The 26,499-nt window shown below is 37.8% G+C and overlaps 5 protein-coding genes across 7 annotated transcripts in view; 2 read left to right on the top strand and 3 right to left on the bottom strand.

Annotated features, from left to right (window-relative positions):
• Window positions 1–216: 216 nt before the first annotated feature.
• On the bottom strand, window positions 217–4,585 carry LOC131430105 (zinc finger CCCH domain-containing protein 14). Its single transcript, XM_058594790.1, has 4 exons — window positions 4,390–4,585; window positions 1,566–4,290; window positions 1,205–1,495; window positions 217–1,142 (listed from the first exon to the last, which is right to left on the bottom strand). The coding sequence occupies exons 1-4, from the start codon at window positions 4,426–4,428 to the stop codon at window positions 880–882; spliced, it is 3,318 nt and encodes a 1,105-aa protein (XP_058450773.1). The 5' UTR covers window positions 4,429–4,585; the 3' UTR covers window positions 217–879.
• A 4,738-nt stretch (window positions 4,586–9,323) lies between these two features.
• Window positions 9,324–11,865, top strand: LOC131432041 (uncharacterized). The gene is made up of 6 exons (XM_058598082.1): window positions 9,324–9,612; window positions 9,672–9,728; window positions 9,783–9,848; window positions 9,914–10,910; window positions 10,966–11,072; window positions 11,131–11,865. Exons 1-6 carry the CDS (start codon window positions 9,500–9,502, stop codon window positions 11,777–11,779), a joined length of 1,989 nt encoding a protein of 662 aa, XP_058454065.1. The 5' UTR covers window positions 9,324–9,499; the 3' UTR covers window positions 11,780–11,865.
• A 3,832-nt stretch (window positions 11,866–15,697) lies between these two features.
• On the top strand, window positions 15,698–17,479 carry LOC131430213 (polymerase delta-interacting protein 2). The gene is made up of 3 exons (XM_058594968.1): window positions 15,698–15,961; window positions 16,158–16,791; window positions 16,853–17,479. The coding sequence occupies exons 1-3, from the start codon at window positions 15,861–15,863 to the stop codon at window positions 17,261–17,263; spliced, it is 1,146 nt and encodes a 381-aa protein (XP_058450951.1). The 5' UTR covers window positions 15,698–15,860; the 3' UTR covers window positions 17,264–17,479.
• On the bottom strand, window positions 17,451–18,593 carry LOC131430214 (GPN-loop GTPase 3). The gene is made up of 2 exons (XM_058594969.1): window positions 18,433–18,593; window positions 17,451–18,367 (listed from the first exon to the last, which is right to left on the bottom strand). Exons 1-2 carry the CDS (start codon window positions 18,475–18,477, stop codon window positions 17,501–17,503), a joined length of 912 nt encoding a protein of 303 aa, XP_058450952.1. The 5' UTR covers window positions 18,478–18,593; the 3' UTR covers window positions 17,451–17,500.
• A 5,750-nt stretch (window positions 18,594–24,343) lies between these two features.
• Window positions 24,344–26,499, bottom strand: part of LOC131427874 (uncharacterized) — a 45,952-nt gene continuing 43,796 nt past the window's right edge. For all 3 annotated transcript variants that reach the window (XM_058591435.1, XM_058591434.1, XM_058591436.1), the window contains exons 3-4: window positions 25,338–25,613; window positions 24,344–25,268 (exon numbers count right to left, since the gene is read on the bottom strand). In XM_058591435.1, the coding sequence (XP_058447418.1) occupies window positions 25,125–25,268; window positions 25,338–25,613 (420 nt within the window). In that variant the 3' untranslated portion in view covers window positions 24,344–25,124. The remainder of the gene's footprint in view (window positions 25,269–25,337; window positions 25,614–26,499) is intronic.

Genomic DNA, 26,499 nt, shown 5'->3' on the forward strand with positions numbered 1-26,499 from the left:
AGGCTTTCGGATTTTTGGATATCATTAGCGAACCTTACACGATCATTAAAAGTGTCATTACTAAAAAATAATATCATTTTAATGAACGTGTATGGTGCAGTGATGACGAGTTTTCTATGCAAATTTGAAATATCATTACTTAGTCATCATTAAAAATGACAAAAATAAATCTCGTGTAAGGGCCGCTATTAATACAACAATTTTATGTTCGGTGAAACGATTATATTAGTGTTATTTTTCTCAACCAAAATGCTTGATACCATATTTTTAGTACTTGTGTAGTAACTTAATTGCAACATAAAAGTTCACTGTTTATTTTTCTTTGTTCATAGATTTTCAAACTTTATTCACTAATAAAACATCGATCTGCCATCGAAAGTGGTTTTCTTTCGAAAATTTTTTAATTCTACCCTCGGACAGGAGATAATGGTTTGTGTTTTAAACCTAGTTCCAGTGAAATTCTGTACGTCCTTTCTCCTTGTTGATATTTACAATTATTTGAGAGACTTTTTCATGCCACAATACAAATGATTTTTTTATACTTTAGCTGGTTTACCAACCGAATAATGACCCAATTTCGATTTTACCTGGTATACCGGGCGCATCTGTTTTCGAGAGAAACAACCGCTGTGCGCCTAATTTTCAATTTTCGATTTTGAAGCAGTCCAATTCATAATAAATAACTCTAGCTTAGAACTACGAAAACAATAAAAACACATCAAATAACCTTAGAAACTAGTATGTATGTATGCATGTATGTTTGTATGTAGCAGAAGTGAATTGAATACATAGATACCGTTGGAGGTTGGGTACCAGTAGAATAGATGACATTGTGAAGTCCTAAATGAACCTATAAAAATATCCGAAAGTCCAATCGCTCTAAGCTGAGAATGGGGAGATCCACTTAAATTTATCCTTCTGCGGTGCCTCGGGATAATCTCCAAGGCCACTAAGGCCGCCGGGCAACTCGTGATGGTAGAAATTGCATTCCACCTTGTTCATGCAGTGTTTCCCGAATCGGCACATCTTCGGATGATAGTATTGACACAGGCCGTTCGTGCAACCTGGGTAAAACTTGCACATCTGCGGAAGAGGTTTCGCAGTTATGGATTTATAAGTCGATACCGGCACTACCGAGGATGCTGCAATGTAAAGATAAGTATTACGTTCCAAAAAAAAAGAGGAAATCTTTATAGCGACTAACCCAACGGAGGAGCCGACGTCCCACTGGAACCCAATCCGTGACTTGAGAGCGGTTTCGTATGCATATAGTTGCAATCCAGCCGATGGCAGGTTTTGTCGAATTTGCAGAACGGATGCAGATAGAGACACTTGTCGCCGAACTTGCATGCTGGGAACGCTTTACACATAGTGCTCGGATGAAGAAATTCACAGGAGTCACCCTGCCGACAGAGCGGGAAATATTTGCAACGTTCCTTGATGGTAGCCTTGCTTTTGGACAAACCATCCGAAGGAACCGAAACGGAGCTGAGCACTATCGGTTAGGATAAAATTGAACTGTTTAAACCCGATCTTAGATTTCTTAGATTCCAGTGTATACTTACATTGCGGTATATCATCAAACTTTCTAGTCGATTCCAGCTTCCTAATCTTCTTGGTAGGAGTTTTTGGCTCCGCAGGCTCACTACTATTCGTACTAATTTTTTTACTACTGCCGGTACCAACACTTTTTCTCCTCTCTTCGTCATTGCCCCTACGTTCACTCTCGCGTTCCTTCCGCTGATCCTGTCTGCTGCCGACGCTGTCCTCGTCGACACTAGCTGCTCGTTCCACCGATTTTCTCTCTCGAAGTTCGCGATCCCGATGGTGATTGTACTCACCGTCCGTATCATCCGCTTCCTCATCCGTGAGGGCAAATTGAATAGGCGATACACGTTTTCGTTTGCGAGACGACGAGTTGGGTTCAATTTTGTCGTAATCTGTTTTGGACATGTAGATTGGCGAAGAGGACACACTATCATCTACCAGTAGTTCCTTGGTGCGCTGTAGTAGCAGCTCATTCAAATCTCGGCCCGGTGAAGTTTTCCGATTCGAATCAGTGTTGGAAGCACGAGCTGTTTTATCTCTTTTAGTGGGACTAGATTTTTTCGACGACGATGACTTGGATCGTTTTTCTGGTGACGTTTTTGAGGCACCATCTCGTTGCTTTGCAGCTTCCTTAGATTGAGCTTTCACGCTAAAACGTTCCTTTCGTCGTTTTAGAGTTTCTTGATGGACACGGTCGTCCTTTTCGTCTTCATCTGGCGGAGTGGACTTTTTTTCGCTCTTATTTGGCGAAACTTTAACACCAATTCGATCCTTGATGGAGAGTTTCGGTTTCACCGGGGGAGGTGGTGTATGACTGGGAGAAGTGCGAGTTTTTTTGTATGCTCCTCCGTCCAACGTGACGACAAACTTGGGATTCTTGGATATATCTTTGGGATCATATTCTTCTAGCGATCCGGTGTGAGCCTGACCGGACAGTTTTGCAGAAGGAACATACACATATCCATCGCTATCGGTGTCTGATCGTCCGGAGATCGACATGGACACAGGTTCCGGAATATATTCGTCGTTAGCATTGGCAAGAATTCGCTGCAGTTCGTCGTCCTCGTCGTCATCGCCGAGAACATGATTCACAATGTCCTCATCATCATCGTCGTCCTCACCATAATCAACATCTAGCGGCTGCAAGCTTTCTGAATTTGCGCCAGGAATCTCGATCAGCATTCGACGGTGCCGCAAAGGTATTTCATCTACATTGCTTATAGTTTTCTTAACATTAGCGGCCGTTGAACGTTGTGCTTCGGCCATTGCTTTTAATAGTAAATTTTTACTAGGTTGCTTGCTTTTTGGGATTTGAGGACGAGGTTGAACTTTCACCACGCTCGGTATTGGAACCTCCAATTCATCTTCTTCAATGTATTCCGGTTTTGGAGGAAGAACAATTACACGAGATCCTATGCGAGTACGCACATCGGTTCCATTGTTCACTTTAGCCGTCGATCGTCCTCGGTCCCGTTCGCGTTCTCGTTCGCGTTCACGTTCACGACCACGATCACGGCTCTTAGGTCTGTCTCGCTCCCTATCTCTATCACGGTCGCGTCTACTTCGCGACCGATCACGACTATTGTCCCTTCGTGCCGACCAACTTGGAGGAGAACGTCGACGATCTCTTTCCCGACTTCGGCTTCGATTAGCTCGAACTGGTTTCGCTTCTCTAGCTTTCTTAGCCTTCTGCTCCTCCATTTCCTTCCGACGAAAAACCGGAACGTACAACTCTCTTTCTTCTCTGCGATGAGCTGATAGACTGATGATAGTTCCTTTATTTGTGGCAGACTCTGAAGCTACTACTTCCGAAGGCGCTTTTGGTTCTGGACGCGTCCCTAGACGTTCCATAACAGATTTTCTTTTGCTAACCAATTCAACGGGTGGAGGAGGAGTATCACTGCGTATTTCCTTCTCGGGTTCCTTGTGTTTCTCTGATTCTGCCATTTGCGCTTTTAGTTTTTCCTTCCTTCTGGCATGGGCCAGACCACCATCCTCGATGTTCTCCAAATCTTCGTCATTTGCTTTAATGTTCAAAAAGTCCTCATCTTCGGACTCGTCAGAGCCCATCGCTTTCAGTTGCTTTTTTGCTTGTTTTATTCTTTGTTGGATTTCCTCCAGTTCGCACAGTTCTTTCTGGTGTTTTTGCAAAGCAGTTTGACCGGCAATTTCAGATATAGTTGGAATATCGAACTCATTCTCCGTTTGTGAGTTACAGTTTTCTCGTAGAGGAGGTGTCATTTCACTTGAATCTTCCTTTGGAGCAGATCCATCAATATCTAACGATTTCTTTGCTTGCTGAATAAATTGATTAGCAAATACATCCTGAATCGAGTTTGCTCCCAGCGGAGCTGGATGTGGAGGCGTACGGACGTCTCCAACTACTTCAGGAGTCTTCTCTTTTGGTTTCTTGGTCTTCTTATCTTTTTTCTTTTCCTTTTTATCTTTTTGCTCACTAGCTTTGCGCTTTCCGCTAGAATCCTTCGAGGTTTTTGCAGTTCCAGTGATAGAAGATGTTGCAGAAGCTGGCAGCGTTACCTCTTCTAACTTCTGAAGCACTTGGTGTAGCCAGTTAACAAACACTTCAGTTTGACTGCCCAGAAACAGCTGCAAATCATCGATCATCTGCTGTCGTGAACGTTTATTCGCTACCATAATCATCACATAATCCGGTAGCTCATCATCAATATATCCACTTGCAGAACCGGTGCCCAGCTCTATTAGTTTCGCCTTTACGGCGCTCTGTAACGTTTCGAAAAGAAAAATAATTTAGAACTCGACATAATCAGTATTTCTTTTCATCCACAAATCATAACATTATGCTGGAAAATTATTGCTTACCCTCATCTTCTGACCGATTTCCGAACCAAGCGAATCCATTTTCCAACCGTAATCACAGTAACATTAAATTTCCAACCAATCACCAGACAAAAATGAATGTGATTCTGTTGACTGCTGTTGCAACCATGAAGGGAAAAACTTTTCCTTTTCTCACCGTATATCGAGCACCACCACGGAACAATTTCTTGACATTTCTAGCTTTCACTTTCACTGCACGAACGAAGGAAGTGCACGAAATTAGTTCAGCACACTGAGGTAAATTGTCGTGTTTTCACAGCACGGTGATAAACAATCGAACATTATAAATCAAGTAAACTTGTAATTTTTTTTATCGTAGTAATGATATTCTGATCTATTATTTTGTGGGAAAGCATGGAAAAATGTACTGAATGAATATGAAGTTAGTAATATCCAACTTTTTTTAGCTATTATTCTTCATTGTTTTGATCTTTGCAGAACGATGTCAACCACAATAACATATGGCTTTCCAGCAGCGTGCTGTGAATATTCATTACACACTTAAATTTTTTAGCTGAGTCTCGGCAAAAAATGCCGAGATTCGCACCGCCGAGTAATCAGCAATCATCTCGGCAAAACTAAAATTACTGAGCGTCTCGGCACCCTCAAGTTTGACAAACGTCTCAAATATTGCCGAAATCGTCAACATAGGATTTACTGTTTGCTCAGTGAAACGTTCATTGAATATTCGGCAATCCAATAAAACGAAAAAATGAAAAAAATAAATTACCGAATCATCAGTAATTAAAAATCTAGTCAATTAATTTTGTTTGTAATTTCTCAACATTATAAACATGCCATTCAGGATCAAAAATTCATTTTATTAACACTTGAAGGAGGCTTACAAATTTGTTGTTAGTAGTGCTTAAAGGCTCTACCTGAAAACATGTAGCAACACCGTGTTGGGTGTTTTTCCCTTATAATCGCGAGTACTCTGATAAAGTCACTATATTTATTCAATATTTTTACTTGCAAGTGGTTCCACGCTTCTTCGAAGATTATCCATTTTTTTACTCGAGAATTTCATCAGAAATCTCGGCAAACGTCTCTGCTGATGTCAGTATATCTGTTGTTTACTGATAAATTCAGCAAGCAATTATGCCAAATTTCGGCAAAGTGAAGCATTTTACCGAAATGCCAGTGAATGCATTTAACGAAGTTCAGAAACATGCGTATTGATTACTGAGCAATCATCAAATTTACGTGTTGCTGATCAGTTTCGGCATTTTATTACGCCGAGCTCGAGAAATGGTTTTAAGTGTGTGCTCTCTGTATTGCAATTATTAAACTACTTGTCATAATTTCATTTACAGTGAAATTAAATCATGTCAAATTGGTTAATTTGTTTAATTGGTTTGCAGTTTTAGTTAAATTCTACTACTCAATAAAAATAACTTCCGAAATTTCGGATTTTGATCAAATTTAAACTTATTTATGAAATGGTTCACAGCCTTAATAATCGTTCTGAATTAGATTTATGAGCCTGTTGATTTAATGACTTTCAATGTCAATACGCTCTCATTCAACATAACTCAAAATTGAACGACACACCACTAAAATTCATAAAAAGTGCACGTACTCTAAATCTGAGTTACCACATATCTACTCATTTTTAGTTAAGAGACGAAGCTTTCAAAATTTGAGTGTTTTTACTCAAAATATGGAAAAACTTGAGTTCCTTGCAGTCAAAATAAAAACATTCTTATTCTTAAATATTTATGTACAAAGTCATTCTTCTTTCTTTTGAATGGAAAGCCCAGAAAAGTGATTCAAACCGTTTCCTTTTGACCGGTTTGGAGTCGAAATTGAACGATGTTGAAAATTTCTATCGAAAACATCTATGATTGATAATTTATGGTTTTAAAAACCAGAACTAGAAACGGCAATGAAAAAAGACGTATTCTTCCATCCTTTAAGTTCGATAATATTATTCCGATAAAAAAACGCACTGAACTGCTAGGAGTATTTTTTACTCAAATGTTTGAAAACTCAATGCTTATTCTATTGTATGAATAAATGCGAGAGAACTCATGGCCTGAGCAAAATTTCCTCAAATTCATACTCAAATTTTGACATATAGTTCCAGTTCATGAATTTGTGTGATCACAACTCAAACCATAAGTTATGTTCAAAGAGCGTGTACATGCCGTGTACACTTTTCACAACAGAGTTTAATATACACTCAAATAAAAATTCACGTTCGATTCACTTGAAAAATCACGTAAACTGGTTTCAAATGTCAAATTGAATATTTTACGTGACGAAAATGAATGTTATACGAACATCCTCTAAAATGAATAGAGTCATCACATGAGGTTTACGTGAATTGACCAAACGTCAAACAATCTACGTGAACTTCCAGTGTGAAAAACTCGATTTTGAAAATGGCGAACAGTGGCCCTCAAAGTGTGAGTAGTGCAAATATTTGTGAGAAATGTTATTTAATTACAATTTTTTACTACATCGATCGGTTCATTCCAGTATGAAAGTTTCCATGTGTTCGGTTGGATCGAGTGCCTGCGTGAGTCCGGAAGTGTGCCCGCTCCTGCCGAATGCTTCAAACAGGCCGTTGGTCCACCGATGAACGAGTTCAAAATCGGTATGAAGCTAGAGATACTGGACCCATGTAATGCTACCTCAACCTGCATCGGTAGTGTTGTGGGAGTTCTCGGATCTCGACTTCGGCTTCAGTTGGATGGCAGTGACAACATAACGATTTCTGGAAGCTCGTCGATTCGAGATCCCACGACGTTATTAGCGCTTTTTATTTTTTATTTAAAATTCTATGCTGATTTTCTAAAATAAATGTTTTGTTTTGCATGTCATTTTAAATTCTTTAGATTTATATAAAAATCTGAAATTTCCCTTTTGACTTCAACCAATATATAAAATAGTGATTCTTTGGTATCTAAATTTGATATGAACTGATAGATAAATGTGATATGAGCAGTACATTACATTTTACCTATGAAACACGTAATTTTTACTGGATTATGCATTAAACAGCTTTTAAATGCCAGTCTATTAAAACCTACGTGAAAAGTAGGGTGGAAAATATTCACATAACTTTTCACGTAACTATAACATGATTATTATTTTGAGTGTAGCCTTGCACCGCGGTGTACTACACACAAAAAATAATGTTGGTTAATTTGAAAAGATCGCTGGCAAGAGATCTGAGAGATTTTGTTGGTTGTTTTTTCAGAGAGTGAAAGTTATCAATTTACGTGCTGGAAAACTTTTATTTTGAAAGTGGTTCTGTATTAAGTGTAAACTGCTATCTTTTCAATTAAGAGCATGTTTTTGTTAGCACGATAGGGTGCTCATAATAATACAAAAGCTATCTTCATTTGATGTAATTAGTACACTGAAATGAAAATCTTATTTATATTCATTAGATTTGTCATATGAATCATATGCAGAATATAATTCATAGAAATTATATGGAAACTTATAATCTTTATTTAATGTGTACGTCAAATCTAAATGGACGTTATCATTATGAAAGTTATGAAAATATCCCATATAATTTATATGGAAATCCAATGAAAGTCGTGAATAGTTGTGTCTTCGATATTCATCAACTGCTCCAGACCATTTTTTCAGGAGGTTCCGCATCTCAATGTAATTTTAAATTGCTGACAAGACAGCTCATCCAACTTCGTTCAAGGATATGCGTTAACGGACCATGAAATATATATCCGGTACATTTCATAACTCTATCTGTCTAGTAAGATTCATTTTTTTTATTTTCAGTCTCGGGATCTCACTTCTCTTTCGCAACTATCATGAGGTGCTCCCTCACCGAATGGAATATTAGTAAAGCTTGAATCCTCAACGAAAAGTAGTTCTGCTATTATCTGCTTATCTTATCTGCTATTCGTATGACCTCCATTGAAAGTTATATATATATATATATATATATATATATATATATATATATATATATATATATATATATATATATATATATATATATATATATATATATATATATATATATATATATATATATATATATATATTTTATAAAACTAGTCATATGGTATATATGAACCTATCTAAATAAATTCGAAGTGAATATAATATGCGCTTCATAAATTGTTCCAATGCATGTTGTACGGATATCTAGTAATGGTTATAAGACGCGCCAATAAATTTGACTCAGACTGGAAATTTCATTCGTTATATGGAAATCCTGTAAAAATAACGTTAAGAAGAGTTTTATGTTTCATAAGATCATCTCATATATTTGACATGATGTTGAACACATCTTGTAACTATTATTGGAAATGCTAATAGTGCAAAATCATTAGAATATCATATAATGTGAAAAAGAAAATTTAGCTCAGTGTAGGCACTCTTTCTCGAAAAATCAAACATCGATTTAATGCGGAAACCTGATTTTACAACCAAAAAAAAGGTCGCTCGACCTGGTTTACCCCTATGGAATCCAACACAAAAACTGAAAATCGGTATTTATCTGTAAAAATTGAAATATCGGTATTTTGAGAGATATCTGTATTCCTGTATCGAGTCCAAAAATCGGTATAAATACCGAGAAATCGGTATAGTTGACAGCGCTGAACCGCATAACTCTGAAACTTCGCATAAAAAACGCATAACTAATTCGCATAAAAAAAGTCGCGTAAAAAAAACCACATAAAAAAGACCGCATATAAAAAAGACCTCAGTGTATATACTTTCTCTAGGATAACTAATACTATAACCTTTAAATCTGCAATGAAGAAATTATCGACAAAAATTGGACTGTTCCTTAATATGTGAAAATAAGTTAAGAAAATCTGTCATTTGTACTTAGGTCGTAATGAGAATTCCATACTGATTTTTTCTTCCAGTGCCTATATCTCCACTGTAAAGTTGGCACTACCGAAATTCAAAAAATGCCGAAAGAGAACTGTCAAAACAATTCGCAATCACCCGCAGTTGTCCTGAAATTCGTAACAGCCGTTTTTATTGAAATATCCTCAATTTTTGGATTATTTTATTTTGCTGCAGCCCAGTTGAGCTATTTGTTGTAATCATAACGAAAAGAAAAGCGTCAGGCGGCTTGTGGTTGCATAGCGACACAATGTCCGTACTCCACCCTAAACGGTTATCCGCTTTACAAAAACAAGATAGCAAGCAAACGGAAAGTGAGCTCCAAGCGCTAGAGAATGAAGCTGAACACAATTCGAAAACCAGGTATTTTAAATAATATCCATTTCAACTATAGAACTTTATTTTAAATCGATTTTGTTTAGTGACAGGGATTCTTCAACCGAAGAACGATCGCCTAGACATGTTAGAGCCACACGAAGGTAAAAATATTCAAGTAATATATCAACACCACATAAACGACAAGTATTGTGTAGTTTTCAGCCAAAACGAGTTTCTGAATTGCCACCTTTGGAATCGGAATCAGATTCGGACGATGATAAGTAAAATCTTTCCCTCACTCGCAAGTAAATATTGGCAAAGGTTTACAAACGATTTTGTATTGTAGCTTGAATTGTGCAATTTTGAATGATTCATTTTTGCTAACACCATCAAAAGGAATCGATGATTTGGACCAAACCACAAAAGTATCTCGGCCACCAATAACACCCTGCCAGAAAGAAAATATGAACGAAAAACCTGCAAGAAAAAAGTTGGAAACTAAGTTGAATTCTATGGCCGATCAAGTACCAACGGAAATCATGAAAGCACCAATGAAACGAATGCCATTGCTAGATCGGTCACAGTTAGAGAAGCAATTCACTATATTCAGTCAAACCGATGAGAAACCAACTAAAGCTCGAGATTCTGGAATAAGTTCAACTACATCATCAGTACTAAGCACAGGGCACCATCAAATCGAGTCCGAGTTGAAACCGTGTTCCAAAGAGACAGCTGACGTTTCGAAACAGAGTGAACAGAAAGTGCAGTCTCCTCAGAAAGATAGTCAGGAAGTCCAAGACAAAAATAAGCACCTGTTTGTGACACCGAGAGATAAATTAGCCCTGAATAGTACACGAGGTACCATTTCCCGTATGTTAACCTCAACGGCCACCCGTGGTTCTCGAACGACTTTAGAAAATGAATTCAAATCACAGAAAATATTGTTCGCCACTCCACTTGCCACCGGTGTAGCAAGACCAGCGGTTTGTGCGAACGACAGTCTGTCCTTATCGCTAGTTGATACTCCTATTAAGTCCAAGGAAAGGCCTCTATCGCCTATTGTAGAGCAGTCACAAAAGGAAGGACCACGGCAAAAGGAAGAAATTTCACCGAAACCACCATCACCAGAACGACGACTATCTCCGGAGCCACCGCCACCCCCGCACAAAGAAACTGATCAGACGGAAGCAAAGGAAACGATAGAACTGCCACCGACAAAGCCGTTGGCTGTAATCACGATTAACGGTAAAGACTATCAGATCTTGAGAAAGCTCGGTTCGGGCGGCTCCAGTTCAGTTTTTTCTGCTAAACAACTTGGGACTGGCGTTGAATGTGCATTGAAAGTATGTATTCGGTTATTTTTACTGACAATATTCAATAAATTGATTTTGTTCTCAGTTGGTAAATCTTGAAGGTGATACGAGTTTAGTGGAAGGCTACTTGAATGAAACAAAACTGTTGGCGAAATTGCAAGGAAACGAGAATGTTGTAGCGCTCTACGACTAGTGAGTATTTGTTTGGAAACAGAACTCATTAAATACAAATTAATGTCCTACATTCCAGTTGCCATGTTCCTGAGACGAGTCAACTTTATCTGGTAATGGAAAAGGGTGACAGTGATCTGCACAAGATCTTACAAAGCTATCGCAAGGACATTCCATTGTACACTCTCATGCAAATTTGGTATCAGATGTTGCAGTGTGTGCATTATATTCACGAGCACGGTGTTATCCATCTGGATCTTAAACCAGCAAACTTTCTGATGGTGAAAGGACGACTAAAACTGATTGACTTTGGCATCGCGAGCAACATTGCTTTCGATTCAACCAGTATTATGAAATTTTCGCAAGCGGGCACATTCAATTACATCAGTCCGGAAGCTCTGATTGATACTTCTACAGAGAGTAGTCCTGCCAATTCACAGCCCAAAATTCGTATGTCGAAAAAATCTGACATCTGGTCGTTGGGGTGCATTCTGTATCTTTTACTCTACAAGAAGACACCCTTCGCGCACATCAAAAACATCTACACCAAGGTAAATGTTATCACCAATCCCAACACGACCATTGAGTATCCGGCTCTGCCCTCCTATTATCCACCGATGCTACTCGAAATGCTGCAGCGCTGTCTCAAGTACGATCCAAAGACGAGGGCCTCGACGGCTGATTTACTGGACTATCCGTTTGAAATGGTGATACCGGTTGGGAAATAACGAAGCTGTAACAAAATTAAGATTGGTTTGTAAAAGATATTTATTAGCCGTACAGCGGATTTCAAAAGAACCCGACTTTATTTTTATTTGGATTGAAATATATTATGCATTTGCGTATTCCATTTGTTTTCTTGGTTCTTAATTCAGTGATGATTTGTTTTGAGCAAATTTGGGCTCCATTTCACTACCATAAAATCAACGATAGTTACGCTAATTATCTAACATGTCCTCCCATTCCCTCGACCTAATTAATACACCATGCAAGATATGCCTTCTTGTGTCAGCCAAGGCAGTTTCATGAACCGCATATTCAACGTTAAGTAGTTCTCTAACCAGCTAATGCATCTCGGCTTATGAAATCAAGATCCGAATATCCGGCGTCATCAATAAGTCTCATCTCCATTTTTGTTTTGGTGTTGATCGTAGAGCTGTAGAAGAGACTTCTGTACATTTTAAGAGAGAAGCTGCAAGGATAGGGCTGACTATAAGCTTTAGCTTGAGCCACCACCCCTGGTTGCCACTCCGTTACTGATCGGGATTAGCTGAAATTGTACAGGGAATTTCTAGATGATTCGACCTGGGACTGGTAAATCATCCTTCAATGTACATCTTCTGTAAACCCCAGAATTCATTGATCAGTACCGGTGCCGGCCAGGCCCGAACTTAGATCGTCTAAGGAATGGGAAGGGATGTTAGTCCAACACTTGTTGTTACTAGAGGCCGTATATACTAATGCGCACTCCACAAGCGTCACGGGAGAAGGATATTCGTTAGTAAAAATTTCAGTGAATGAAATTAGAATTGCTGGAAAACCCGACTTTCGAACGGAGCATCGGAGACCCATAGTGTTATATACCATTCGACTCAGTTTGACGAGATCGGAAAATGTGTGTGTGCACTTTTCGAAGCTATTTTAACGCGCTCAATTTTCTCAGAGATGGCTGAACCGATTTTAACAAACTTATGCTCGTTTGAAAGCTTCTATTGAGCATTTGATCAAGTTCGAAGATCAAATGACTGCGACTTCGGGTTCCGGAGATATGATGGTATAAGTGACGTAACCGACAAAAAACGTTGTTTTTTACCGCTATAATATATAAGGGTGAAAAAAATTTTTTTTGGAAAAATATCGACTTTCTGGGACTTTCGATTTTTTTTCGATTTCGAAAATTTTATGTTTTGATATTTTTTCTAAGTCCCAGAAAGTCGATTTTTCGAAAAAAAAATTTTTTCGAGATGAATCTCGACGCCTCATGCAATTTCTTTGGCATCAAAAATCTTTTGTCGATTTGGGAAACTTCATGAGACTTTTTTTTAAGAAAGAGAAATGCATTAATAAGGATGGATTAATAAGGGTTTTTATTATTTAATCAATATATATGTTATCTCTGTTATTAATTTTGTAAAATTAATGGATTTGCGCATTAGTTGATTTTTATCAATCAGTTTATAATCATAATCATGAAAGACAAGCAATAACATGGAAGAAGAAACATACCAAATAAAAGATGAAAGCAGGAACCCAGTGGATCTATTCTTGGTTCATTTTTTTCGCCGGATTCCACACGGCATCTAGGCTGGTACTATCCAGAGAAAGATAATAGGTACTTTCAATCTCCTAGTGGACCCCAGCCCCTGGATAGGGCTGACTATAAACTCTATCAAAAAGTACATGGTGGTTGTTAGACCAAAAGACTTGGGGTCGACGAGTTCATAGATTTTAGAACAGTAGTAAAATCCGTGGTTCGTAAAAAACATGGATCAACATCTAGTAATTCTTTTAGACTGTTGAAAATTTTAGCAAATCGATCATTTTTATAAAAGATTTTCTTATTCTATTGAAGTTGACGATTCGATTCAGATGGTGCAACCTGCGTGATTCTGCAATCTGCATACACTTTTTCAGATGACAACAATTATCTGCATAAATAATTCACGAATAGCATTTAGAAGGAGTGGTCCGACTCGTGAAGAACCGAAAAAGTATTTTTAACGCCCATCAAATCTGTTCCATCTTTTACATCATATAGTTATTTACCTAGCCGGTTCCTGATTTCCGGTTCTTACTTTTGATGGTATTTTTCGTTTTCGAGGTAGTCTACGAAAATTATACCATGACATTATCAAAGAACCGAATTCATGACTCTTCTGCCTTATTCAGTCTCCCTAGACTGCTTCGGAGCACTCGTGACAACGTCAGTCTTTTGTCGGGTGATATTTCTGTTCTCTGGAGCATGAGAATGAATCCTGATTTCGTCAACAGTTTCCAACCGACCGTTACGAAAATCGACTTTAAAACCGTAGTTAGATGGGCCGAGTGTCATATAAACTTCTAATTATCATTTGAGGTGACGATTCAAACTGTTCCAAAGTTTAGATATTGTTAGTTTAAAGCCTTATCTACTTACTATGCTATTCCGATATGGGTAATAGCAATCAAAATTTCTGAAATAAAACTTGCATAAATTGCTTATATTACAAGTAGTTATAAAGACATCATTACACCACTAGGTAGATCAAAGCAGGCTTTAATAAAAACTGAATGTATAAATAGTATAGATCAAACCAATCTATAAAAGTGTTCAATATCGGGAGGTGCCAGGGCCCTCTTCTGAGTACGAGCATGCTCTCATTATTTGGAGTCAAAAGTTTATTACTTTTTTTCTTCGAGATAACATTAGCATCATTTTTTTTATTAAACTAAGAAATGGATAAATCTTCTATCAATTTGCCAGGTCAGAAGAATAATAAATCCGGATGCTTCTGATTGATAGTCACTTTTTTGTATTGTGTTTACAGTTTTATTTGCATTTCTGAGTTAGTAATTTTTTTTGTATTATGTTTACAGTTTACGTTTACAGTGATTATAAAGATTTTGGTTTATTTTTCCGTACTGGCCGAAAGACCAAGATTTCTAGTATCATTTTATACAAAGAGATGAAAGTTTATCTTGGCAGAGTAATTTCTAGATAAACAAAGAGCAACTGTCATTTGCAGCTGCAGCACTTGGAAATATTCTCCGAGAATGGTGCTAATAAAAAAAGTCATATAATTCATATATTTTGGCCAACCTAACAAACTTTATGGATTTAATCGATGTTGCATCAATTTGAAGCTAATCACATTAAATTACCTTTTACGGAAGGGGTTTTCAAAGATATTACAACATTTGGCGGATATTTTTACAAAGCGGGCCAAAATAAAATCAATCCTGGGCCTCTGTTACCCTATTCGTTATAAAATCAGAAACTCCCTAATTCCTCCTGTACACTACACTCAGACAAAATGATATTCGAAAGTCATAAGACCGTATTATATGACTTTTTCAATGCAGCTTAAATTTTTTGTTATTAGCAGCCTTCTCGGAGAATATTTTCAAGTGCTGCAGCAGCAAATGACAGTTTCTCTTTATTTATCTAGAAAATTACTCTGCCAAGATAAACTTTCATCTCTTGGTATAAAATGATACTAGAAACCTTGGACTTTCGGCCAGTTCGGAAAAAATAAACAAAAATCTGTAAACGTAACGTCTGTTACCCTAAATTAGTTTGTGTTTTCCTAAGTTCTTAAACCGTTATTTGTTTGAAAGCCCTGTTAAAGTTCTGAAAAACTAGCATTAATTTCTCAGAGTTGGCAAGACCGATTCGAATAAACTTAAAGGAATGGTTTTATGGTAGCAATTTTTGTTGTATTTTGTCTGGATCCGACTTCCGGTTCCGGAAATACATGGTTAATGATGGACATCTCAAACCGTCATTAGTAATTACATAAGACAAAACTATAACTGTTGTGTTTAATTTTAAATAGAAAAACTAGTTTATTTACTTTGACGAGATACGCCCTGTGGCTAATATAGTGCTGTTACGTGAGAAAACCAATGGGTGCGCATTTGAAGTGACAATCACGTTGCATTTTAAATTGAACTTGACAATTCATTGCATTACCGAAGGAAGCTGAAGGTGAAGAAGATCTTATGGTTGGCTCGGTGTAATAAACACAGCAGAATTTGGAAAAAGTGATAAAATAGTCTATTGAAGCAGAAGGCCACATTTTCTCTTTTTCTAAGACACGATTAGTAACCATGGGATTCTACGTGACGCATAGAATGGTGCGACATTTTCGTCCGATTTGCTTCCAGCTATCCGTTCGGTTTTTCTCCGTATCCGATCAGCAGCAGACTCGGTAGGTGAATGTGTATTAAGCTGCAATATGTAGAGTTGGCTGTGGTTCACTCACTTCGGTACCGAAATGTTTGTGAATATCATGATAGCTTAATGGAATAAGCAATATTAGGAAACCATGCAGTGGAAAACTTTCGAAAACTGCAGAATGCACATAGATTATATAATTATTTGCGTTTTGTTTTTCCTTCCGACAGTCTGGCAGAGGTGGGGAAGTTGGAGCTACCAAAAGCCCAAGGAAAATATGAAACCGGGCAGCTGTTTTTGCATCGTGTTTTTGGGTATCGCGGAGTAATATTGTTCCCCTGGTTAGCTCGGGTTTACGATCGAGATTTACCTACTCAAAATAAAGGAGGACAAAACGAAGCTGTGACGGCAACTGCTTCCGGAAGTGACTCAACCGTACCACCGAATGGTAACAAGGAAGTACAGAAAAAGACGCACACTTTTTACCAGGTCCTAATAGATCAACGCGATTGTCCGTACATTCGAGCTCAAACAGAAGCCGTTACGTTTCTAGGGAATCAAGAATCTAGCAGAAGTTTATACGCGATTCCAGGCTTAGATTATGTTGCTCATGAGGACATTTTACCATACAGTTCAGGAGATCAACATCCGCTGCAACATGAACTGTTCGATAAATTTCTGGCACATCAACCAGATAAAGATCCACCCTTCAATGCGCAGGACACTTTGCGTGCATGGCAGAGAAAGAATCACCCATGGCTTGAGCTTTCCGATGTACATAAAGAAACCACTGAAGGAATTCGGGTGACGGTAATTCCTTTTTATATGGGCTGTCGAGAGACACCAGCAGCATCAGTTTATTGGGTAAATAATTTATAAAGCCTTTGCATTCGAAAAGCATTAATTTAAATTGTTTCGCTTTTAGTGGCGTTACAGCATCCGCCTGGAGAATCTTGGAGAACTGAGTGTACAGTTGCGTGAACGTCATTGGAGGATCTTCTCTCTGTCGGGTACATTGGAAACTGTTCGTGGCCGTGGTGTAGTTGGGCAAGAACCGGTTTTGAGTCCACGCTTGCCCGCGTTTCAGTACAGTTCACATGTCAGTTTACAAGCACCGAGCGGTCACATGTGGGGAACCTTCCGCATGGAACGGGAAGACGGCCACATGTTCGACTGTCGCATTCCGCCCTTTTCCCTTGAGAGTAAGCCCGATGATAGCGGCAATTCTACAGACGACTCCACCACAAATCTGAACGGTACCGATACTACGACAACGACAAATCCATCCGGTGGAACGAATCCAAGCGAAGGAGGAAGTAATAATTCAGCAATCTGACATCTTATGTAAGATATATGTGAAGGATATTTATTCAACAACCCTCTTTGAGAGGCTATGTACCATCTCAAAATGCGTATTTACCATAAAATTACATAAAATGCCAACGCCGAGTGCAAACGTATTGTAAATATTAAATTTTCCGAAATTACATGGCACTTAACGACAAATCGAAAATAACAATGAGTTGAGAATAAAGCATTTCGAACAATGACACATGTAACTGATATATATTTCCTAGTCCTGGAAGTACTTTTCGTCATCATCCCCCAGGTCATCTGGCTCAGGTGGGTCAAAATCTCGAGTCCTAACGTCAGCGTCTTCACCGAATTGTATCACATTGTCAATCATCAGTAACATGTCGGCAATATTTTCTTCATCGTTGATGTTCAGGGGCGTGAAACGAACTAAGCTGAAGTCTTCTATAAGCAGACCAATGGTTTCAGATAGCTTCCTGTATTTCCGGCCCCACGATGATTCATTCGTAATTTCACCTAGTAACGCTTGAGGATCAGGCTCCAAGTACTTATCCAGTTGCCCTTTACTAGTTTTACTTAGTAAATCCATTTTACTCAGAATGTTAACATGTGGCAATTCCATGTTCACCATCACACTGAGCGCGGCCATAGTTCCCGATAAAAACTTTGCTCCGTCGATCATAAATTGTGAATCCACCAAAAACACTGAACATAGACGAAAATTCCAAGACTCTAATAACTTCGCTAACTGTTTCCCTGCTTGCAAATGTGTGTACAATTCAATCTGTCCTGGCATATCGAACAATATGTAGTCATCGTCCGGCTCTTCTCCACCATCAGTCACTCCTCCACCCCCATCCTCATCGCCATCTACCGAATCGATTCCACACAATTGATCTCTCAACCAGTCAGAATTCTCCAGCAAATATTCAATACAGAAGACTAACCCACCATTCGGACCGTAATGCAGCTCTTCATCTTCCATGGCATCGTCCAGCTGGATCAAATCTCGAATGTCGATGAACGGTTGATATTCGAACGCTTCAGCAGCCGGATCTAGGTTGACTACCTTGATTAGCCGTTTATCATCGTAACCATGCCGTTGCATAGTAGCGCAATATGTGGACTAATGCCGAAGCAGAGGAGGAAACGTTCTTTATTTTGTGAGATTTCTTAACGAAACGAATTTACCTTTCCACTTCCTGCAGGGCCCATCACTAGTTGTCCGTAGCGCATTTCGAAATGTGTCCTACCGCTTCAATCAATTAAAAATCCAATATTAAATAAAACGCATTTTTTTCTTTTATTACATCGAGAATGAAAATAAGACTTAGCGCCTCGATCCAGCGTTGCCAATATTCCAGATTTATCTGGCAAATAGGGTAATAGAGGTATTTTTGCCCACTTTAGGATTGATTTTATTTTGGTCCACTTTAAATAAATATCCACCAAATGTTTTAATATCTTTGAGAAACCCGCAATAGGTAATTTAATGTATTTACCTTCAAATTTATGTAACATGGGTTACTTAACATCGATTAAATCCGATAAAATCGATTAAGTTTGTTAGGTGGGCCAAAATATATGAAGTGTCCAAAATACCTCTGTTACCCTACCACATTATCTCGCTTTACAGATTTCACCAGGTTTTGTCATTTTTCACCAGATCTTTACGCTTCTGGCGTAATGATGAGACAAATCCAGATAAGTTTTTTAGTCAGTACAGATTTTTGAAAAAATAGCATGGCAACTCTGCCTCGATTGGTAAACAAAGACCTCGGCAGAACATGTTTGAGGGGAAGGTATCAAAATACTTAGAATCAGTCCGGTGGGAAGGATAAGGCGCTCTACACTCTTACCAGCCCTACCTAATTTTGGGTCAAAACCTACCCAAAATCAACTAAAGTGCATCTCCCCAATTTTAGGTAACGAGTGATGACCTCAAAATGTAGGTAAATGTAAGTTTACCCAAAGTGTTATGCCATTTCAAAGCACGCTACCCATTTTTCATTATCAAGTCGAAGTACATAGATAACGACCTAATTTTAGGTAACTTATAGAAGAGCTCGACAATGAGTGATTTCTCCTCAAAAAATAGGTAAGCTTGATTTTCAGTGCTAGTGCTATCGTAGCCAATATCTTGGACATTTGGTGGGTACTTTTATTTAATAAATCTACAAAAAAACCGTATGCAATTGTGAACAAATGTTTTAAAAGTCTATTTAGGCGATGGACCGTATACGGTCTTATCCAAAACTGACATAAATTATGCATCTAGAACTGGAACACTCCTGAGCATGCCCTAACCATCAAAGCTGTCAACACTACTTAAGTACGATTCAGACGGTCCGGCTTCTTCCGTCACCGTACATTATACGTTCTTTGTAATCAATCATTATTTGTAATCGCATCACGTAAGAACGGATGGACAGATTAACATGATCCTTTTTTTGTTTGATCAGTTTTTACCCCCACCAGGTTCGTACATAGAAAAACTTGCCGGAAAAGTGGAAAAATCCATAAAGTTGTTTTGTATGGACAATTCGACGTGAACATTTCAAAAGGGCCTTAAAACAATTGACAGATTCTCTTTGTTTACTTTCTCTTTCGATTATATCCACGTTATTACGCAATTGTTCGTTACATGTATGATACTATTACAAAGCTGGAGATATTTTCTTTCATTCTATATGCAAATTTGGTAGGTGAACGTGAAAATTTAGGTGTTATTAACAGAAGAGAAAGTAAACATAGAGAATCTCTCATTGGTTTATGTGCCCTTATGAAATGTTCACGTCGAATTGTCGCCAATGATTGCTAGATCTACGATTGATGTCTGACGCGCAACGAGTTGCATAAGTGCTTGGCCGTCGAAAAAAAGAATTCTAGATCGTTGAAAAAATCGTTTGGCAATTAGTAGTGGAAATTTCACATGCATCATTTTGAGCCATGTGCTTAATTGGGTATTAAAATTATTGCTTGCCAAATGACTCAATGACGGATATGGCTGTTCTAGAAAGCCGCTGTAGACAGGCGAAAAATTTCTGATATCATTTACCAGTTGATGAATTGTGTTTCTATGGAGTGAGACGAAAAATATTGGTCATCGCGGGCCCGAGTTTAACAAATCAGAAAACTTTTGAATGAAATAAAGCGCTAAGGTCAAACTAAGTTTACCCTTGCTATCTAATGATTAAGATTAGACCAAGCGCACACAATAAGTGGCAATTAGATATCAATGTTCAGGATTATTACCAGAATGAATTGAGACTGCCATTTTATATTTCATATTCTGTGAAGAATGTTTGAACATCAAAATCAAATTAAAATTTAAGCGTCGTCTCTCTAAGCAAACAAAAATTCCACAGTACCTGAAAAATAACCACTTTATTTGAGCTCTATAGCACGCGTGGCATTTTTGGTAACTTGAACGTACAGAAAAAGTTCTGAGAAAACTGTCTAGCTGCTTAAAAGTTGTACAAGGAACTGCTTCAAAGTTTATTCTGTTGCGTCGGGTGAGCATTGAAGTATGAGTATTTCCTTAAAATCTGACTGTTCGGAATGCTTTGCATTCTGCTTAAGCCAAATCTTTTTTTACGAACCTTTGGTTACTTGGGTTAAATACAAATTGTAATATATCCTACCGAATAAATAACTCGATTACCGAAGCAAGAATCACATCTGGAAGAGGAAACGTGTAACCTTATATCCCTTATGTCGAAGCCATTAGAGAGGGATCTATGTTCAGTGCATTGACTCAAAGGAGTGGATGACAATCTGTGAATTTGCTCAATTTTTGCATAACAGAAGTATTTCACATAATTTTTGGTAATATCTCTTTTTGAACTAAAGTGAATGTTTCGCGAATTCCGTTGATTGTAGGTTAAGTAATCAGAAAAATAATGGAGATAAACGTTAACCACTTAGTCGTTTGACAATTTTGAAAATTCTGCTGTCCGAAAACATTAATTCGAACAAATAATTTTTGGGCGAAACGAAGTTCGACGGGTCAGCTAGTATAAAATAATAGCGGAAAAAGTGTGTGTAGCCAATGTTCTCCGGTATGCGTGGACCGAACTACAAATGATTTTTTTTTTGTTCGAATGGTGACGTTTATGCGGAGGTTTTGGGCTATAGCATATAATGAAAATTATTCGGGAAAGTAGAGAAAAACTAAAAAATTGGTTCGTTGGAATTTGAAATTTTCCACTCAATGCATGCTAGATCACCGATGATTTTTTGGCGCGTGTCGAATTGTGCAATGTTTGCCCGCTGGAGAGCAAAATATGAATACTAGATTATTAATAAAATCGTTTGACGCCAAACGAGCTGATTTGAGATGAAATTTTACTGGGCCTACTTGATTCACGTGTTTCTTTATTTCCAACTTGCTGACCCGTCGAATTTCGTCTCGACCAAAAAATATTTGTTCGAATTTATGTTTCCGGAGAGCAGAACTGTCAAACGACTAAGTTGTTGACGTTTCTCTCCAATATTTTGCTGAATAATTAACCTTCAATCAATGGATTTCGACACACATTCTCTTTAGCCCAAAAAATAAAGAAATATCAACAAAAATCAATGTGAAAATGTGAAAAACTTCTGTTTAGTAAAAATAGAACAAATGAACAGACTCACCGACTCTTATCCTTTGAATCCGAGATCCCTCTCCAATGGCTTCGACATAATGGATATAAGATGCCACGTATTCCGTTCCAGATGTGACTTACTTCAGGTAATCGATTTGAAAAAAAATTGTCTTAAGCAGCATACGAAGCATTCTAAACAGTCCGTTTTTATGGAATTACTCACATTTGAATGTTCACCCGAAGCAACATTCAATTGTTTGAACAAACTTTGAAGTAGTTCCTTGTACAGCTTTTAAGCAGCGAGATAGTTTTCTCAGTATTTATTCTGTACGTTCAAGTTGCTAAAATGTGCCATGCGTACATTAGAGCACTAATAAAGTGGATATTTTTCATGTACTGTTGATTTTTTTTTGCTTGGGGAAACGACGCTTGAATTTTAATTTGATATTGATCTTACCAATTTGAACATTCTTCACATAATATGAAATATAAATATAACAGTCTCAATCCATTATAGTAATCTTCTTGAACTATAATCAATTATCAACTAATCATTGATATTCAGGGGTTTTTTTGGGTTTGTGCAGAAAACCACATATTTTATTTTAGCTTTGTTCACGTTTCGCCTTCGGCTTCAAATTGATCTGTTAGGCGGAGATGGCAGCTCAATTTAAACTGCTTTAAGCGCTGATGAGCCGAAGGCGAAACTTGAAGAAAGCTATTCATTGATATCTAATTACCACTTATTGTGTGCGCTTAGTCTAATATAAATCATTAGAAAGCAAATTGCAAGGAAAATCTCTTAGTTTTACCTTAGTGTTTCTACATCATAATCTTTTCATTGATTCATTCAATATTTTTCTGAAAATGACGTCCCAATTTTGGCGAATGTTTCAAATTTCAAGTACTTATTCATTTGACCCCAAACGTTTTCAATTGTCCCCAACACGATCTAAATTATATCAACCCGTTCGAGACATTTTTGGGTACATTTTTCTCTAACCATCGGTTTTTGAAGAGTACTTAGAAATGTCAAATTATTTGCGTTTTGTGGCTGTGAACAATTTCGTACAATATACTCTAACCATTGACATTTTTCACCTATTTGAAACGATTCATCGACTTTTTCACAAACTGAAAAATTGATGAGATCGAATTAAAAACAATTGTTGATTCATTTTTTTTTATTCAACTTCATTGATCGCGAACAATCATGACCACACTCTTCTGAAACCAACTTTCACATAGGTGGTTTGATTATTCTGATTTTGTGAATGCTCGAAATAATTTCCGTCCAAAGATATTTTTTTTTGCGGTACGAAGTTCGCCTGGACAGCTGTAAGTACAGAAGTAAGGGGAACAAACAAGTGCAGAACGCACAGGTACAAATGTGGAAGGTGTCCGTGTACCTGTTAGTATAAAAATACAGAAAGTACAGGCATGTGAGAAGTATTGAAAATACTGGAGCATGTGCAAAGAGGACAGGAACATGTAGAGAACAAGTACAGAGTACTGAAACAGGTACAGAAAGTACAATAAATGGTACATAAAATTCAGAAACAAGAGCAGAAAGTATAGAAACAGGTTCAGAAAGTACAGCAATAAGTACAGAAAGTACAGAAGCAAGTGCAGAAAAAAAATCAAAGTTAAAAGGTTAATGGCAAATGTTATCGAGGGAACGATTCCAATGATACCGTCAATGAAATTGTGTCATGAAGTTTGAGTTTTTAGATGAAAAATTATATGTTGCCTGTTCGCGTGTCGGCAAACTATCGGTTTGACATATCTTTACAGCGAAAATGGAGAAACAAAACACGTTTTTATCGTGGAACAGCTATTTTCAACCTGTGGTCCGCAATATGAAAAGGCTCCGTCTTTTTGACGATAACCATTAAAATTGATTGAAAATTGTTTTGATTTATTTACATTTAATCTAATATTATTGCGCTACGAAGTGTTCAGGGGTTCGCTAGTCATTTCTTAGTAAACGAAACCGTCACACTTGTATAAACAAATTAGAACGATTCAGAACCGAACAGAAGTAATACGTACGCAAGTCGATCGAGTAATGTTGAAATTGCACATTCGATCGGAATATTTCGAATCGATCGACTTACAGACTAGGGGTCATCTCCAAGCGGATTGGATTGACAGTATTGACAATACTTGGCCAATAATATACATCCCGATTCTGTATTTCGTTCGAATCGGATTGTTTCGATCGAATAAGAAATTTTGCATTCTGTAGCTCGAAACGAGTTCGAGTTTTCCATACAAAAGCATCTCTCGATCGATTTACAGAATGCAAATTTTTACATTCGTTCGACAAAATCCGATTCGATCGAAATACAGAATAGGGGTAATAGTCTCGTGTAAGGGCCGCAATACAGTTAAAGTACACTTGGGCATAGAAACTCTTGTCAGTGACGGACACTAGAACTAGGACGGAGCTTATCGATATAAACTGAAGATCGATGGAGTGGAATTATTTTCGGATAGAATGAAAGAATAAATTCATGAGATGCACACATTTATTGAGTAAGATTAGAAAAAAACCCTACAAAATATCATGATGCTTAGCGTAAAGAATCTTATGTTTTTAATAAGTTATGATTAGCCTTACCGCTAGTACAATTTTTAGGTTATAAACTCCTTTTAGTAGTAGCAAAATAGTGAAAATCGCTAGATTCAGATCTATACGATTAATCTTATGTATTTGTATTTTATTATGCATATTCGTATCGCGCCATACCAATCCAATCAATGGTTTTTCCAAAAATGTTAACTCTTTTCATTACAATATTCGCTCACACTGCAACAATCTACAATCCAAATCGTCAATCTCATAAGGAACAACACGCCATGGAACAATTCCATTCTGAGCAGCATGTTCTCGAGCTTGCACAAAATATGTATTTGATGTAACAAAATATATACAGAATGTTATCAAAAAATGCTTACAACTAAAGGTTTTGTGGCTACCCTCAGTTAATGGCCTTTTGTCTAGTTTTTGTTTGCTTATGTGTTCAGTGCTTTAGCGTGTAAAATTCTATAAAAAGCTCCCCAGTGATCGATATGTTATGCTACACTATACGGATTACAAAAACGGCAATTTATATCTAGGACGATAAAATAGCGTATCATATTTAATCTAGACATCTCGCTCACGTATTTCTTCTTCCACAGACCTGCTCGTTGCGAGGGAGGGCACTAAAATCCAATATTCGATCACAAATAGATGCTTTCAAAAGCATAACGTGGTTTTATAACACAAGTCAATGACGTAGTGATAGCTTATGTTCCGCTTGCCGGCATCGGTGGTAGATTCGGTGGAACGTACTCGACAAAGTTGGCCGGAAATTGGCCCTGTTGTCCGTACATGTCTCCAAATAGCCATTCCTGGTTTACCTGGTACATCACGGTCACGAATTCATTCTCCTGGAAACGAATAAACGAAGATTAGTAGTTAAAAGTGGATGTAGGTCTTAGCAACGCATAAATACGTACAATAATGGTGAGGTCTTCCGGCATTTCTGCGTTGAACGTGTACAGTACCCGTACCCGCGGATGGCTAAAACTATTGGTTACACTAATCGGACTAATATCACCATGGTCAGCAGAAGCCGTGTTGTTGTTGTTGGAATTGGTTGGCAAACGTTCACCAGGCAAGGGCACCCGCACTTCGATATAGTTGGCAGGAAACATTCCTTCACAGCCTTGTCGATTCCGACCAAGCAGCCATTCCTCATTCAGTCGCTTCAGCAGATAAATTTTATCGTTGGTCTGTAAGATATTTAAGTTGTAGCGATTAATGGATGGTGAATATTTTTTTTATCTTTTTGTAAGCAAAACAAGTAGCTGGATGCAAACCAAGAAGAAAGCTAATTTTTTGTATAATTAATAGACAATTGTGAGTTTAGTTTTGGATCAACAATCAATCGATTCAGTTATTTTGCCAGAAACCATCAATGCTGTGCTTGAACTGATAATGCAAGGGGCATTCCACAAGCGTGCATTTGATATCAGCTTAAACCAGCACCTTTTTGACCGGCCAAAACGTCGAATTGATGGCTTAAACACCGTACAGCCCTGACTTGGCACCCAAAGATTTCGTTTTACTTTCGCATATCAAGAAAAAAAATGCGTGGTCAACGATTTTTGGCACCAGAAGATATTGCTGAAGCATTCAAAAACCGTGTTTTCGAGGATCTTCACAGTGGCAAAAGTGCTTTTCGGAATGGTTCGAACGCATGCAAAAGTGTATCGATCATAATGGAAAATACTTTGAAAAACAATAAAGACATTTTCACTTAAAAATGTTTGTTCTTATTCGCTATTCCAGAAATATAAGTAGTGGCTCTCGTAGAAATTTCAAATCATCGCAAAAGACCAGATGGATTAATACCTGCTGTATGTTTTCGATTGAATAGTGCAGTGCAACTCTTACCATTTTGAATTGGTGCTCTGTACGTTTCCTGTCTAGCACTTATCAAGAAGTTTGGAGACCTCACATGTTTTTTTCCACAGAAAACAGGGGTGGAATCATGTAAGGTGATAAGTGACTATCACCTCCTAGTGATAACGAGGTGATCACCAGAATGTTTGGAATCACCGAAGGTGATCACTTTTGCTATCACCATCACCGGTGATTGAGCCAACTTCACTCCAT

This window comes from Malaya genurostris, chromosome 2, assembly GCF_030247185.1.
Source record: "Malaya genurostris strain Urasoe2022 chromosome 2, Malgen_1.1, whole genome shotgun sequence".
Lineage (NCBI taxonomy): Eukaryota > Metazoa > Arthropoda > Insecta > Diptera > Culicidae > Malaya > Malaya genurostris.